Consider the following 17,998-nt stretch of genomic DNA (forward strand, 5'->3'; position numbering starts at 1 on the left):
GTACAAAAGTGAAAGGAGAATAAAATAATTGTTACTCCAGATCCGATGCAACACAAAAAAACCCAAAGATAAAGAACACAATAATAATAAAACAAACAATAAAAATAAATACATTAGATTGCTTTTATAAGACAGGAAATTATTATTAAGTGGTGTGTGGGGTGTGGAGGGGTGGATTAGTGGGTGGAGGTGCTGATCAGCCTTACTGCTTGGGGAAGTAACTGTTTTTGTGTCTGGTGGTCCTGGCATGGATACTCCCTTCTCTGATGGGAGTGGGACAAACAGTCTATGAGCAGGGTAGGTGGGATCCTTCGTGATGTTACTGGCCTTTTTCCAGCACTTTCCTATATATATATATGTCCTTGATGGCGGACAGGCTGGTGCCATTGATGCATTGGTAGATATGACCAGGTGCAGTTTCCGTACTATGAATTGATGCAGCGTGTCAGGATGCTCTCTACAGCTCATCTGTAGAAAGATGTGAGTACCGATGTACATAGTCCAGCTCTCTTCAGCCTCCTCAGAAAGTAGAGGCTTTGATGAACTTCCCGGATTGTGTGGAATGTGTTCTGGGACTACAAGAAGTTGGGAGAGGTGTATAGTTCCAGGATATAAAACTAGTTGCAATTTCCACTACTGTGCTGCCGATGTAAAGAGGGGTATGAGTGGTACAAGTTCTCCTGAAATCAAAAGCCACCTCCTTTGTCTTTTTGACATCGTGGAAGAGATTATTTGCCTGGCACCAGGCCTCAAACTCTTACACCTCCTCTCTGTACGCTGTCTCATCATTGTAGGTGATGAGCCCCACCCACCACTGTCATGTCATCGACAAACTTGACAATGTGTTTACTCAGGTAATTTACATCCTCAGAAAATGTCTCTACCTGGATTTTCTTTTACTCATGAAACCCCAATGGTTTCATTGGCTACATAAGTCTAGGGAATACACACTCCAGTCCCACTGAACCCGTGAGATTGAGATGGCTCTCCTACCAAACCCCAGTTTGTATGGATACTGTGTAATTTGTTACCCTGCTACAAGTCAGTGCCAAGAAATAACAGACAGCACACTGCATACGATTAAAGGAATTATATTTGTGAATCTCAATTAAAGGGTTAGTAAAGAAAAAAGCAAAAAGGGCCCATTATAAATAAACAATCAAATGTGCACAAGCTTGGAGCTCAACTCTTCCAAAAGACATATTCACCGATCCTCAGTAGACTCCAGCACCTGGCTCCATCGAATCACGGCTCCTCACCGGGTCGAATCCTACGACTGGTTCTATCCAATGTCTTCTCTCTTCAACTCCTGCCAAACAGGAAAAAACCTAAGACCAACCATAGTGCCCCCCACAGTGTTCTCTCGAACCTTCTCCCAGTTCCACCATCCTAAATGGATGACACACGTTCCTCAGCATCCCTTATCTTCAACAATAACCCAAACAGGCTGACAGCAGAACAGACTGCTCTTACAGAGCTGCTAAATGAAATACCTACAGCATAGCAGTGAAAATGTGAACCAGGGTGTTATACTCAGATGCTGGCCTGGGGCACAAGGTAGAGACACACCTCCTTCCCTCAATTTTTTGAAGTATCTAGGCAGTCTGTAACCGAATCGATCTTCAGTCATACTTCATAAGGTGATGAAGAATCTAGATGTGCTTAGTGTAACCATGGTTTGTAGCGTCAGGAGAAACAAAGAAGAATAAAGACCAGCACAAGCAGATCTTCTGCAACGGCTGCAGTGTATTTGCTCTCAGTGAGGACAGGAATAATGGACAGTCAGGAGATCAGCCAGAATGTTGACTGTGGCATCTTAGTGAAGAGGGCTCATGAAGGTGGGGAGACAGAGAGAAGCAAATTCTGTTGATTAGTGGGAAATTTTAAAAATTAAAGAAATAATATGTATTTATGATCAATATTGAAGTACCTTTTGGCTCTTTTATGTTGCTGATGTATAAGCAAAGAACACAGATAGAGCTGTGGACAGAATATTCTTTACTAAAGGTGATAACACCTCAGAAACAGCACTGACTGATACAATAGAGTGTCAAGATTATATCACGTGGCACACTCAGGTTCTGTACTTCTGTACACTCTACTACATACCCTTCCAAACAAAAATAAGCCATTACCTGTCTGCATACATAGTTATCCAAACAGTTAACCATCATCTACAGGCAAATCTAAATTCAATCAACTGTAAATTAATACACTTGGTATCTTTGTTCACTGCAAGCTGCATCTTCTCTAAATACTGGTAATTGTAGTGGATCACCTCTCCAGATTAACCTCATATATAACTGTCTTACAATTTGTTCTGTAGTTATTACCCCTCTTAGGCAGCAGTTTCAAACTCCTGGAAATGCACATCTCACACAACTTCTCAGAACACAATCAACACAATCAGGAAAGCTCACCGTGCCTCTACTTTCTGAGGAAGCTGAAGAGAGCTAGACTACGCACATCTATAATCACGTCCTTCTACAGATGTACAGTAGAGAGCATCCTAACATGCTGCATCACTTGTCTTCTGAACATCCAAATTCATCACATTGACTTTATCTATTTTACCAGTTACATCTTCCAAAAGTTCTATATTCTGCATAGCTCCTTTTTGTAAGCACACGCTGTCCACAATAGTTTCCCAGTGATCCTTCATTGCATAGTTAATGACAAACTTCAGCATTTCCCATTGCTCATGTTAGGTTTACTGATCAGCAATTCTGTGAGTTTGCCTTTCCCTTCTTATAAATGGTGGGATTGCATTTGCCATCCTCCAATGCCTACAAACTGCTACAGTATCTAAGGAAATTTTGGACTACATCCACTCTTCTCAGAGCCACTTCATTTAGTACACTGGGTTACAAGTTTTCAGGCTCTCAAAATTTGTTGGCCTTTAGCCCCATTAATTTCCTGGTTATATTTCTTTCCCAGTTCAGAATTCCTTTAAAGTTAAAGTTAATTTATTATCAAAGTACATATATATGTCACTGTGCACAAACCTGAGATTCATTTTCTTGTGGGCATACTCAATAAATCTATAGAATATTAGCTATAACAGAATCAGTGAATGACCACCCAACTCAGGTGTTCAACCATTGTGCAGAAGACCACAAACTGTGCAAATACAAAGAGAAGCAGTAATAATACATAAATAAGGAATAAACATTGAGAACACAAGATGAAGAGGCCTTGAAAGTGAGCCCATTTGTTGTGGGAGCAATTCAATGATGGGGCAAGTAAACTTAAGTGAAATTATCCCCTTTGGTTCAAAAGCCTGATGGTTGGGGGTTAGTAACTGTTTCTGAACCTGGTGGTGTGAGTCCTGAGGTTCCTGTATCTTCCTCCTGATGGCAGCAGCAAGAAGAGAGCATGGCCTGGGTGCTGGGGGGGGGGGGGGGGGGGGGGGGGGGTCCCCAGTGATGAATAATGCTTTCCCTGCAACATGTTGATGTGTCCCGTGGTGGGAAGGGTTTTACCCATGATGGAATGGTCCATATCCACTACTTTTTGAAGGATTTTTTGTTCAAGGGCATTGGTGTTTTCATACAAGATATAGATGTCCTGAGGATCTCTGCAAACTCCTAAGGAAGTAAAGGCACTGCTGAGCTTTTCTCACAATTGCACTTACGTGTTGGGTCCACAACAGGTCCTGCAAAATAATAACATCCAGGAATTAATAGTTGCTAACACTCTTCACCTCTGATCCTCCAATGAAGATTGGCTCATAAACTTCTGGTTTCCTTCTCCTGAAGTCTATACTCTTCCTCCGTCCCTCGATCTTTGATTCCATAAAGTTTTTGGGAGAGTATTTCTATCTTTATGAAATCGGGACATAACTATGATTGTATTATTCTGACGTGTCTTTGCTTAAGTTATAAATTCCTCCATTTCTGAAAAGAAAGTACTCACAGTAAAACTCCAGCAAACCTCCTTTACCTAACCATTTGGAAAAACTGATGGTTCAGCACCTGGCTCACCTGGTGATTTTTGCAGTATCCATTCACCTGGACACTGGTTGCCCTGTCCCCAGTCACCCACCTGTTTCCTACCCTCCCTCCCTACTCGCTAGTGGCCCAAATTCTATGCTCCCTGCCCACTAGCTGGAGCTCTGATTCCTGTGCTCTTTGTTCACTCACTGGGGCCCTAAATTTCAAATACCCTGTCCACTCGCTGGATCTCCAGTCTCCTATTACCTTTAAACTCATCTGGTTTGAGAGCCACGAACCAGCCATTATATAATGATGGAGCAGACTCAATGGGCTGAAAGCCAATCTGGGAAATTTTTGAATGATCATCAATAATACATTTCTTTTGAACCAGAGAGATCCAGGAGATACGTCTGGTTTTAGCCATTATTAATTTCTCCAGCAACTTCTACTTAGATCCTCATTGTCATAGACCTCTGTTTCCTGACCTTTCCCACAACATGGAAGGTACTTACTCCAGTGAAGGCTATTACAAAATATTTGCCTAATGCTTCAGCAAGTACTTTTCTCACTGTTGTAATTTCTCTTTTAATAGTCACCGTAGGGCCCATCATTAATTTTGGTACTCTTATAACTGTAGAGGCACATACAATCTTTTCTGATGTGATTCTTGCTAATTTAGTCCCAGTCTATCATTTCTCGCTTTATCACTCTCTTGGATCTGATGGTCAACGCTGTTGGGTGCTTAAGATGATGGCTGCAGAAATGTTTTAGTGATCATCTTCCAAAATTCCTTCTATTTTAGAACTCTCTCTAAAGGTATTTCATTATCTTCATCATCATTATTATGTGTGTGCTGCGTCACTGTCTGGTATGGAGGGGCTACTGCACAGGACCGAAAGAGCTGCAGAAGGTTGTAAATCTAGTCAGCTCCATCTTGGGTACTAGCCTACAAAGTACCCAGGACATCTTCAGGGTGCAGTGTCTAAGAAAGGCAGCATCCATTATTAAGGACCACCAGCATCCAGGGCATGCCCTTTTCTCACTGTTACTGTCAGGTAGGAGATACAGAAGCCTGAAGGCACACACTCAGTGATTCAGGAACAGCTTCTTCCCCTCTGCCATCCGATTCCTAAATGGACTTTGAAGCTTTGGACACTAACTCACTTTATTTTTAAATATACAGTATTTCTGTACATTTTGTAATAATCTATTCAATATACGTAATTGATTTACTTGTTTATTATTATGTTTTATTTTATTTATTATTTTTTCTCTCTCTGCTATATTATGTATAATACTTTATTTCCCTCGGGATCAATAAAGTATGTCTGTCTGTTGAACTGCTGCTGCTAAGATAACAAATTTCACGCCACATGCCAGTGATAATAAACCTGTTTCTGATGTGCCATGTCATAGGATGTGGACGATCATGGTCTCTGTGACCATGATGGTTCTTGGCAAATGTTTCTACAGAAGTGGTTTGCCATTGCCTTGTGGGCAGTGTCTTTACAAGATGGGTGAGCCCAGAGACTCCTCAGAGACTGTTTGCCTCAGAGCGGTTGCATAACCAGGACTGTGATCTGCACCAGCTGCTCAAGCAACCATGCCTTCATGTGGCTTTCATCGGGGGAGGGAATGGCTCAGCAGGTGCTACACCTTGCCCAAGGGTGACCTGCAGGCTAGTGGAGGAAAGGAGTGCCTTATACCTCCTTTGGTAGAGACGTCTCTCCGCCCTGCCACCCAAGGTATGAGGGTAACCATTTAAGATTATGGGAGAGAAGAAACTGGAATGATGAACTAGTTGCTGCCACCGAAAACTCTCTAAATCGTAAGGTTTGCCACATTTCTTACAAGACTCTTCTTATGCTGTGATCGCATCTTTTGCTTCTAACATTAGCTCTGATCAGACAACTTTTCTGTGTCTTGTTTGTGTTTCTTTTCTGTTCTTCTCTGTGTCTTAATATGCCCTGGCCAATGCATCTTTCATAGCACATTACAGCACACTTTGGCCCACAATGTTGTGCTGGCCTTTTAACCTACACTAAGATCAATCTAACCTGTCCCTCTTACAATAGCTCTCCATTTTTTGATCGTTCATGTGCCTATCTGAGATTTTCTTAAATGTCCCAAATGCACTCACCACTCTCTGAGTTAGAAAACTTACATCTGACACCCCCCCCCCCCCCCCCATATACTTTCCTCTAATCACCCTAAAATTAGCCATTTCCATCCTGGGGAGGGGTGAATATCTATCCACTCTATCTATGCCTCTTACCATTTTGTACACCTCTATCAAGTCACCTCTCATCTGCATTCACTCAGAGAGAAAAGCCCTAGCTTGCTCAATCTAGCATCATGCGTATAACTGGCTTTATTTAAGGTGAAGAAACAAAATTCTAACAACACTGTCTTGTCTTTTGACAACATTCATCTGTATTGTGATCACTTTTCCCTGGGGAAGAGATTGTTAATTCACCCTTTCTCATTACAGTCAAGAGAACCTATTTTATGTCTGGTTGCACGGGATATTGTTATATAGTCCCAATGAATTTGATTAACTTGTTCAATTATCTTTGCCAATTTGATTTGCTAAGTCCATATGAAGGATAAAGCTCCCCATGATTTTTATATTACCGTTATTACCAATTTCTCTTATTTTTAATTCACTCAGCAATAATTTGCTGCTTTAAGGGGGCTCGTAAACCACTCCCAACTGGTGCCTTTTGTCTGTTGTTAACTCTTCCCTATCCTATTCCTCAGGGCGAATATAATTTCTCACTATTTAAGTAATACTTTATGACAGAGCATTTCTTCTCCCATTTTATTTGTCACATCTAAACTTCAAATGCCCTTCTCAGATGAACTCTGGGATTATATGGCACCACTTAGACAAAAATGTAAGTTTGTTAGAGATTGCACAAGTCACCTTAAAACACTTGTCTTTTCTATCGTCCAGAGATCATCTGTCAGTTCTTCTCAAGTATTCATTGCCGCAGATGGTTGTGAAAGCCAAGACATTGTATATATTTAAAATGGAGGTCGACATGTTCCATCGCAAACAACAGATTGCCAGTCCTGCTGAAGGGTTTCGGCCCGAAATTTTGACTATACTCTTTTCCATAGATGCTGCCTGGCTTGATGAATTCTTCCAGCATTTTGTGTGTGTTGCTTAGAGGTTGAAAGGTTCTTGATTAGTAAGGGTGTCAAAGGTTATGGGGAGAAGGCTGGAAATTTGGGATTGAGAGGGATAATAAATCAGCCATGATGGAATGGCAGAGCAGACTCAATGTGCCGAATGGCCTAATTCAGCTCCTATGTCTTATGGTCTTAAAGGGGCTTGTGCAACAAAAGGAGGAGCATATGACAGACCTTTAGATGACACCTGCACTGTAGCACGATTTATCTTGTACTCATATCGATCAGTGCATACAGATTAAGTATCCAACAGTTTAGAATTGAGAAAGTTTCCTTATAATTTTTTCTATGTAAGCCAGTTTGCATTTTTAGCAGAGATTAGAGATGAGAGGTAGAAAGTTTATAGAGCAGGTACCCAAACACCCAGATGCCCAACAAGCATCCTTGCAAGAATAAGTGAACCAGCATACTGCACCTGGGTGGGGGAAAAAATCACATGGAATGCTTTGAAGATAAAAGTGTAAGGAGTATTTCATTTGAAGTCTGCAGCTATAATTAATGAATGAAATTTTTTTTTTGACTGCTTTGTAAACAAAATCGACACCTTTGTTTTGAGGGCCACCCACAGCTTGTGCACATTAATACAGAGCCAAATCGTTCAAAACCAAAATGGCTTCCCCAGACCGCAGTTCATGCTGGTTGTTAGAGACCCCTTGGGAGAGGAATTCTCTATGGGTGCAGCTCCTATAGGAGTAACTCCAGTAAAATCCTAACTAGTTGTGCAGATTCCGATGTATGATGCATGTCTTTAGATATTGTATCCAGTACGCTAATACTAACTGCACAAGTTTAGTCTGCTTAAATTGTTGCATTTGTGGGGGAATTTTCATGCTTCCCAATATCCAAGCTTTTAACACATTCACTGTCAAGTCCACTCCATAGTAAACATTAATTCCTGATGCATAATCTGGAGCTCGGAGTGAGCTTTTGTGCACTATGCTCATCACCTCAGTGCATTACATCAATCATTGCAGTGATTGTTGCAAAAATTTCACCGTTTCCGCAAAATCAAAATCTACTATGAATGAATTTTTAATGTATCCTTTAGTTTATTCATTTCAACTTATTCATGTTCAGCTGATCCTGAGTTAAAGGACTGTGTATGAGTGTTACTGGGAAGGAGGAACAGGGCTTGTTGTTGTTGCTTGTTGTGTTCTGTATTCTTTTGCCGAGCATAGCGGGCATGCTATATTGCCAGCAGAATGTTTGGTGACACTTGTGGGTTGCCTGCAGCACGTCCTTAAGCTGCTAATGCAAACGGCGCATATTTCTGTAATTTTTGATGGACATGTGATAAATAAACTTGAATCATGAAGTCTTTACACTATGGACCTTAAAATATCCCTAAAGGCTTTATAGCCAAAATATACACTCCTGCTGTATAGTCATTTCTGTAATGTAGGAGACCCAGCAGATAGTTTACTCAGAGCAAGATTACTCAAATGGAAAAGTGATAAATAAACACATGTTTATTTCATATATATATTTCATTGACATTTCAGGGTTCTCCCGTATGTGCAGGCAATACTTTTGAATAATCTGGGATCTTTCACATTCATTATAGTCTGTGTCATGATTTCAATTCTTATCAGAAAGCCAGCATTTTCAGACTATGCTGAATCTCACTTGATAATAAAATCTATCTGCTGAACTGCAGCTTAGACAATGCCCACTGCCATTAACAGTGGGATGGGTGTGTACAGAGGATGTGGAAGCACAGTGGGTGTGCAGAAATTTGGGAATTGGTGCGATCAAACTTTTTGCCTCTTAAATACCACACATATTTAAATCACCAACTGATTAAAATATAGCCTGATGTTCCTAAAATTTAATAAAACATTTGTCAAGTCAACTTTTATTGTCATTTTGACCATAACTGCTGGTACAGTGCATATTAAAAATGAGACAACGTTTTTCAGGACCATGGTTTACATGACACAGTACAAAAAACTATACTGAACTACGTTTAAAAAAAACAGAAAGCTACACTAGACTACAGACCTACACAGGACTGAATAAAGTGCACAAAAACAGTGCAGGCATTACAATAAATAATAAACAGGACAGTAGGGCAAGGTGTAAACATTAAGTTCCTAAAATGTAATAAATTTGTAAATTGACCTGCTTTTTGGAAAACTACAACCAAGTTTTGTAATGTAATCTGCCAGTCTCAGCATTTTGTGGACCTGGTGTATCCATCCAACTATGGGAAATAGCAATTACTTGCATTTATTTAGTAACTTTAAAAAAAGTGCTTAGATGGCTTTGTCATCAGGATCAAAGTTAGGAAGACAAGTAGTAAACATGGTCTGACTGAGATGATTTTTGAGAAGCATTTTAACTTGGAAAGATAGCAGAAATTTTGAGATAATATGAAAGATTTGGACCCAAATTGCTCAAAGTTATGCCACCAGTGAGAATGGAGAAATTGTGCCTACATAAACCTTAGCTTGTTCAAAACTCTGCTGCCTGTAGCTTACACCGACTCACCGATGGCCTGTCTGACACCAACCAGCAATAATCTGATTTCAACGATCTCCTCCTAGTGGATATCTCACTATGACCTCGCTCTCCATAAAGGACTAACGTGCAGCTCCACAACCCTCTCACGTCTACTCTACTCCATTTTGTGCTCAATAACCAAGAATGCAAACGCGGCGCTAGTCGTTACTGAGCTGGAGTAATGCTCACCCTCCTGTGTGGAGTAGACAATGAGATTCCTATGTTGGACTCCTCAGCTTATAGAAATGCTATTAATTATGCTTCTGCAAAACCAGTGGTAGGGCAGGTTGAACTAATGTGAGTGTTAACATTGCCAACATCAAGACTGTGATTATGTTCAACCAGTTTGGCATACCGGAAAGCACTCCTCTCCATGCAGGGCACATAATTTCCAGGAGGACAGGAAAAGGCTTCAGGGTTCTCCTGTACACCTCCTTGAAACAAAATGTAGTCTTCTTACCAACTGCTGGGAATCCCAGCTCAGAGGCTGTGTAGGCAAGCAGAGAGACATCCAGGGAAGTCCCAAGCACCTCGATGTTCCCTTCAGAGCGCACCCGAGGCAGGTGCAAACCGCTAGAGGAGTTTCCGGTTACACAATGGAACACCCTCCCGCTCTCTCGAGCTCCGTCTGCGGCAGAGTCCGCCGATCCTGCACGGGACTCTCTCCCGAATTCTCGGAACATTGACTGAAGCGAGTCGGCTTTGAATTTAAGGGGCTGCCGCCGAGAAAGTGCAGCGTATAGCCAGGATTGTTGTTCAATGACCGTCCTGTAGATTTTTGCAATGTTTTAATCTGTATTTTTAAGTCAGGTAAAAATTGTGTTGGAGACGTTTTAAAAAAAAGTAGTTAAATATTATAGGTGGGTTCACGACTGAAAAATCAGTTATGATTTACATATGGGTCCTCAGCACGACTTTCACCCAAAACTCTAGTGGTTTAAGGATTCTCCATTTCCTTCCTGTATTCCTTTCGCAAGCTATAGGTTCGGTTCAGCGCTGACTGGAGCAGCGAGTATTTACTGTAGGACTGGGGTTTCGGCTTTCTCACAATCCAAGCCGCTGCCTTTTTTCAAACTCTTTTCCCTCGAGCCCGGACCGCCGAGCCGCCTGGATTGGAGCTCCCCGCTTGTAGTGCAGATGCTCTTTGTGAAATGCAATGGGATGGGTTCGGCCGCTCTAGTGTTACTGAGCCACACCTCCCAACCATTCATTTGCAAACTCTCCGCTGCATTCCGTTCCCTCGTTAGTGGGTTTCGCTTTTGTGGGGGGCCTTGCGCTTCCAGCAGGGGATTCCGGGAGCCTCCTGATGGAAGGCGGAGGGGAAGTAGATTCTTGAGGCTATCTCCGTCTCCGGCATCTTCGCCCCGCGCTGCATGAGCGGCTGATCGGCTCCGGGACCGCTCGCCTGTTACTGTGACACCGAAACTGTTGCTGTGGGAAAGAGATGGCTTCTCAAAAATGTAAGGAGCGCTCTCAGGGCAGAAATCCCCCTTCTGCCGACCTTCGGGTGGTGAAATGCAATTTTTTTTTGTTTCCTTCTGTAATTTTACGGGGTGTTGCAAAGTACCTGTAAACGTGACCGACTTTATTTTAGAGCCTGTAAGACTCAGTCCTGTCTCCCAGCGTATGGGAGCTGGCGTTGGTTTGGGAAATCGAGCCTCTGTGCTGTGCTCGCTCTGGCGAGGAGTTAATGGCCAAGACTGAAATTATCCAGCAGAGTCTGCAGTCAGGAGAAGCCCCCCCCCCCCACATCCTTTTGTTTAATACGAACTTTAGACGCGGTGCACCGACGTTAAAGGAGGCACCGTGAACTTCAACAGGTTGAGACAGTTTTCACAGTACTGAGGGTGCGCTGTGAGTGTGGTTGGATTGTTCGGCTACAAACAGTCCCTGGCCTCCGTCATTTAAAAAAAACATCTCGAAAGAATCTTCAGTTGAGGCGGTCACAAGGCGACCAACTTTTAAAGTGACGAGCAAACTTTTCGTCAATGGTGATTTGACATTTTCAATCAACCATCTTTGGGTTAAGTTGGTCACCCTTCAGAATTGTGGTGGATCAAAGGTTAATTTACAAGACTCAGCTGCGAGCAACCGAAGAGAAAGTTCACAGACATATGTAACTTTATTACGCAGAGAGCATTTGTGGTCTGGAACTTGCTGAGTCGAAATGAGGTGGAAGCAGGGTTAATCAGCACTTTCAAAGCAGCTGAAGGAAAATAATTTTCAAAGTGCTGGGGAATAGGACTGATTGCACTGCTTTGTAAAGGATCAGCACACGCACAGTGGGCCCAATGGCCTCCTGTCTGCTGTTGTTTAATTCGGAATACTCGATTACAGGGTGCGAGTCCGGTAAAACCTACTCAAGACACAGGTTCAACCCTGACCTCCGGCGCAGTCCGTGTGTTTCTCTCTGTGATTGCGCTGGTTTCCTCGGGGTGGTCCGGTTTCTCCCGCATCTCGGAGACTTGGCCGCTGCAAATTGCTCCAGTGTCGCTGGTATTAAGATTCTGATTTCAGAGCGTGTGTTAAAGAGTGAGGAGGGAGAGGTGACGGGAATGTAAGGGAAAATAGATTTTATGGAAAATTAGTGGGGCAATGGTATGCTTTATGAAGTGGGATGGGAAAAATATGGAAATTATTACCAGGATACCAGAGCTAAGAAAAGTACCATTTGGCTCAGAGAATTATCCAGCCAGCGATCTTTGCTTCTGACCGCAATTCAGTTGATGCTGAGGAGAAGGGGAGAAGTAGTAGAGGATGGGAACTATGGTCATGTGATCGGAACCCCAGGGACATCCTCAATCACAGTTCCTAACACAACCCGGGATGCTTGTTGCTGTTTTCTTAATTAATACCTTAAGTGGAAATCAGATACAGACAAGATACTGAATTTTATTCCTATGTTATTCAGTCTGCCCGAGACTCAGGAAGAGCTCCCTCCTCTTTTTTTTCCACTGAAAAGCCTTCATGTCCTCTCTGAAATATGATGTATTGGACACAGTTGTTCTTTGTAGGAAAGTCAGCAGTTTCTCCTCCACTTAAGAAGCATTAAGTCCCTTCTGAACAATGAGAGTCACAGAACACTACAGCACAGAAATAGGCCATTCAGCCCATCTCATCTGTGACAAGCCATTATTCTATCTAGTCCCACTGACCCACACCAGGACCATAGCCCTCTACACTCCTATATATGGATCTATCCAAATTTTTCTTACATGTTGAAATCAAGCCCACATCCACCACCTCCACTGTTGGTAGCTCAATCCACACTCACCACTTTCTAAGTGAAGAAGTTCACCTTTCAGCCTCCACCTTTGTATTGAATTCTTCGTATTTCAGAGAGAAGGTGATGTTGTTTTGGTGAACTTGAGAGACCCCCTTACACAAGAGATTTAGGTAGAATGCACAGTGTAGGAATAAGCTCTAAAATCAAAACAATTAAATGATATCCCAGTAAAACCTGTCTCCAGTAGTTTTTGTACTCTAAATCATTTTGCAACATGGAAAAGTTTTAAAAAGCACTTTTAAACAGTGCATGATTATGATTTGAAAATGACTGGCTGATAGGGTAGTGGCCACATGATCACTTTTAAAAAGGATTTTGTTAGGATTGAAAAAGGATTGGAAGGAGGGGGAAAAGCACAGAAATGCAGTAGAGAGGAGGAACTAGGTGTATTGACCCTCAAAGGAGCTGTCTCAGTGATTCTTCTGTGCTTTTCTACTCTTGTGGGAGGAAGGAAGTCACTAGAGGATCATTGATGTGAAGTACTTGCAATATAGGACCTATGACTTAAAACCACTGTCAATTACTTGTTAACAGGTGACGATGCAATGACTGGGGATACAGATAAGTATCTTGGACCACAAGACTTAAAAGAGTTGGGCGATGATTCACTGCCAGTGGAAGGAAATATGAGTTACATGGGCTTTAGTCTTGGAGCTCGATCTGCAAGGTAATATAATTTACATCGTGTCATTTTATTGATGGAAATAAATTTGAAAGATGTCTTTAATGTTTACTTTGAGTTTGCTAACCATTCAATGCTTCTTAAAATTTTAAATAAACTTTGTGTGGAAACCTTGTTAATTTAAAAGTATCAATACACATGCAAAATTATCTCAGGAATACATTAGAAAAATAAGACTGGGAGAGAATATTCTCTACTTTCTATTTAAGAGATTTGGGCAGAGTCCACAGCATTGTGATAAGTTTTTTCTTAAACAGTGTTGTAGTCTTTTTCTTAAAACCTAACACCCTCACCGCTGCTTGTTTTCAAGAGTTACAACCCATTTGAATCATTAACTTTAATAGCATAAACATTAAGTACGTTTTTTTGACAATTGCTGCTTTTCTAAAATCAGACCTGCCATCAACCAATGCTTTCTGGAATTTCTGCTCAGGCATAGAGCCTGTGGTCAGGCCTCATCTGGATTGTGCTGGTGAAGGTTATTTGCATTTTCTCTATGAATCATTGATTATTTACATATATTTTGACTATGTACGTAATTAATATGCTCCAAACAACTAGAGGGATGATTTGCATGTTTTTGATCAATGTTTGTAAATTCAAAAAGCTAGTGACAAAGTGCAGCTATATAGGGTTTCGTAAGCTCATGGGATAAGCAAACACAGCATCTGTTAGCTTTGTGAACAGTACCTACAGTCCAGAAGGATAGCATGACACTATGTTCATAAACCACTTACCAGGGTTAGACTAAGTAATCCCATTCTTTGCCCCAAAGGAAACTGTTTACATAGATCCCCTCAATGTACTTTTCAGTGATTACCATTTTGTTTCCCAGTAACAGATGTGGGAGCTCAGACATCCAGTTCAGCCCTGTTCTATCATGCTCAATCTGCATGTCAACTGGATACCACCTTGAAGGTGTAACTCTAATACTCTCACCTAAAAGAAAATCTACAGATCTGTTTTACAACTGACTGAGAAACTTTGGTCTGGAAATATTTCTCAATTTCTCTATATGAGAAAAAGTGCTTTCCGGCATCACCTCTGCCAGCAAGCTTTAATCATATGGCTATGTTCTTAGTTTTGTTTATAGCAAATAATCAAACTGGTCTCTATTATTTGTGTTAATAAAACCAAAGCTAATTTAAGTTGGGTTCACATTCACAGATTTGTGGAGCTGGATTGAAACTCTGGAATTTTTCTGTGATTTTACTTCCCATTCCTGGTCTTGAGTTTAAAATGTTGAACTGATCTGACCAGAATATATACATAATCTGAAAAGGTTTTGGGGCAGTGGGCTTTGCATTAACCTTATGGAGCAAAATATCAATTTGAGTTTCTGGTCAACAATATCAATCCATTTGTCAAAACCAATGACAAAATGTCAAAGCTTGTCCTTTGTTCTGTTCCCTACCACCCAGAAACCAACTTACTGGAGTGCTTCTAGCTTTTTATGTAATTGTCTGCTTGGATAGCCTACCTAAGTAGACTGGGAATGAGCTATTAAGCTGTCTTTTGCTACAAATCATCACTTCTGATTAAAAGTTTACTTAAATATTGGCCTGCATGATGATTTGACACAAGTTCTCTCACTTCCTCTCTTTGGGAGCGCCTAGTTATTCTGTTATCTTCCTTCATGCCCATAAGTTGCATGCATTTACATGTTTTGGTTCAGAAATTAATTAAGTGGTTACCTTGGAGACCTCTATTTTGTGATCCATGATCAATTTATGATTTCTTTTCTTTGCTGCTTTGAGTTTCTGAAGCTTGTTTAGTTTTCCAAATGCTTCTGCATTTCTTTTGCTGCAAGTGTATACATTCCTGAGGCAAAGCTTTGATGTGTGAGGCAGGTTTTATTTGAACAAAAGCGGGCGTCTGTTATTTAACCACCTTAAAACACCCCCCCCCCCCAATCCTTTTGCTTTAAGTGGTTTGTTGTGTAAGAGGTGCTGATTTGGACTTCGTGTGAAACTGCTGCATTCGATTGGGTAGAGAGCCTCTTCTCATGCCCCTTAGGCACAAAAGATCAAAAGTTTTGAGCCTTATTTGAATTCTTGAATTTTATTTTTAAACAGTGCTTTCAAGATTTAAAAAAAACTTATCAAAAATTGTGTTTAAGATTTCCTAATCAGTTAGTTAAGTTTGCTTTCAAATCCATTCCTTCAGTGTCTAATGAGAGACCTTTGGCAGTTCCTTAAGATGTATGGGTGTATCTTGCTATGTTACTCTCCGATCCCACTGCATTTATTTACAATAGATAGAGCTATAGCTTCAATTATCTCCTCAGATTTAATTAAACATTCTGACTCATAATCAAATCTGTGTCAGAAACTAAATTCCTAATAAATGTTTTTATAATTGTTTATGAAAATATTGTTGCTCGAGTAGTTTTCCACAACAATAGGACTTTGTTAAATAAATGCTGCGTGGTCAGCTGGGTTAATCATGGTATTCAATCCCTGACATTCCAACGTGTATACAGTTTGAATCGGGCTCTGTCGTTACCTAACTAGTGAGTTGTGACTGCCAAGGTACGTTATGATCTTAATTCTGTTCTGCCTTGCCTTCGCCATACTATGTTTAATTATATTTTAGTGAGGCTACTTAAACAGTGAAGGAGGATCAAAAAGGTACCCCGAGGAAAAACTTAACTCCCGGGACTGTGCTCACACCTGTCCAATTAAACGGGCTGGGAACTGGACTGTAGTTGCAATGTAACCAAGTTGACGCCAGCGGGAGATACTGGCGTAACAGTAGAACCAGCAGGCAACTTGGTAGTTTATCCACTGCAGGGTTCTTCCAACTGACCACCTTGCAACTGTCCGGCAGCAGTAAATTAGACCGACTTGTTATTTAAACATTTACTTCTCATTTGTGTATAGAAGAGGGGTTTTGCACCAGAGAATAATGTGTTTTAAGTATAAATGCATTAGGGCTGTTAATGATGTCTAGTGGATAATTACACTTGGTTTTGAGATTGAAATATGGGCTAATTTTTAAACTGGCATCTCCCAAATGAATGCATGAATGAATATTGTGTCAATGTAAAATTTCTGAATGTTAAGTATTTAGAAATATGTGAACAAAGATGTATTCTGTGAGCTATGTAGATTAAAAAGGAAACCATAGACTTGGGCCACAGCACTATAATTATTACTTGTTTCTGCTTCTTCTGATTCTTTAATCACTTCTGTTTTCTCCTGTTTCCTTTCTTTTCTGCACAATTTGTTAAAAAAGTCCTAAAATCAGGTAAGGAGATACAAAGCTTTTACTTTTTAGCAGTTTCTAATCCAGTTGGTAGTGATGTGATGTGCGTTTAGGTTTCTGAGCTGCTTGAGCCGTGATCGAGTCCTGCCCATCATCTCTGCACACCTGCCCAGTTAGCCCTGCAGAGTTCACCATCCAAGATGAGCATTGGCATGGCCTATGATTGTTTATTTGAAACTGCATTCTTTCTTGCCATTTTGAAAGAATTGTTCCAGTATGTATAAATGCCTAGTATACACACAGGAGCTAATCACCTTCATTGCTTAAAGGCATCAAGATTGTATATGAGCTCGCATTTTCTAATGGGCCAAATTATCCTGCCAGTCAGTATAAGCAGATTCTCACTTGGTCTGATCGTTGGGTCTGACTTAAGCAGTCACAAATACATGTGTATTTTTGTCCTCAAAGATAGCCTGCCTATTAAATTATGGCACTCTGTTTTATCATTTGGATGAAGTTGGGTGCTTCTGATTTTCTGACCCTTTGGAATTGTTGATGTTTCAGTTTGAGAAAGAGAATTTGGTGATAGATATCTGTTGGATGATGATCACAATTCAGGCACGTTTTTTCCCCCGTCCTTTACAGTATGCATTTGCAAGCAATCTTTCCATTTTAATTAGCAGACTTGGAGTGTCTTGGCCGTGAACTTTCGGAAAATGAGTTCTCCCAAATGTGCACTGCGTATGGCACCTGCTGAAGTAATCTTTTTTAAGTAGTATAATCAATGTATCCCTTACTTCAACAACTAACTAGGTGAAGTAGATGTCTTTGTGTATACTTTCCTGATACAAAAAAAAATGTTTTAACGTGCTGGACCATGTTTTATGTACACAAATAACACGGGGAACAGAGGGACGGGAAGGGCCTCTCAGGCAGCGAGAAGTAATGTGTGTGTAGAGGCACATGCTGTGGTTAAAATTCTTAGTGAAAACTTCATTTCTTTCTTTACAAAATCGGAGGTAATGCCAATATTGTGGTGACAGAGGAACAGTGAAAGTTTAGAGGGAAAAAAGCATAGTAAGAGAGGTATTATTAATTGTTTCTACTATTTTTCAGTGTATATAAATTGCCAATCCAGGATAAAAAGTATTCCATGCAGATCAAGAATCAAGGGAGGAAATTGCAGAGGTT

General features: G+C 40.9%; 1 protein-coding gene and 1 long non-coding RNA gene across 31 annotated transcripts in view; one reads left to right on the forward strand and one right to left on the reverse strand.

Annotated features, from left to right (window-relative positions):
• The window catches only part of ank3b (ankyrin 3b), a 634,594-nt gene that overhangs the window by 501,482 nt on the left and 115,114 nt on the right, over positions 1 to 17,998 (forward strand). For 29 of the 30 annotated variants that reach the window (XM_073027286.1, XM_073027283.1, XM_073027301.1 and 26 more), the window contains one exon: positions 13,453 to 13,585. In XM_073027286.1, the coding sequence (XP_072883387.1) occupies positions 13,453 to 13,585 (133 nt within the window). Of the gene's footprint in view, positions 1 to 10,940; positions 11,093 to 13,452; positions 13,586 to 17,998 lie in introns of those variants that run through there. The other variant, XM_073027303.1, reaches the window with a different exon arrangement.
• Positions 1,076 to 10,893, reverse strand: LOC140715306 (uncharacterized). Its single transcript, XR_012096101.1, has 2 exons — positions 10,093 to 10,893; positions 1,076 to 1,309 (listed from the first exon to the last, which is right to left on the reverse strand). It is a non-coding gene; the product is annotated as an uncharacterized lncRNA (long non-coding RNA).

This window comes from Hemitrygon akajei, chromosome 23, assembly GCF_048418815.1.
Source record: "Hemitrygon akajei chromosome 23, sHemAka1.3, whole genome shotgun sequence".
NCBI lineage: Eukaryota > Metazoa > Chordata > Chondrichthyes > Myliobatiformes > Dasyatidae > Hemitrygon > Hemitrygon akajei.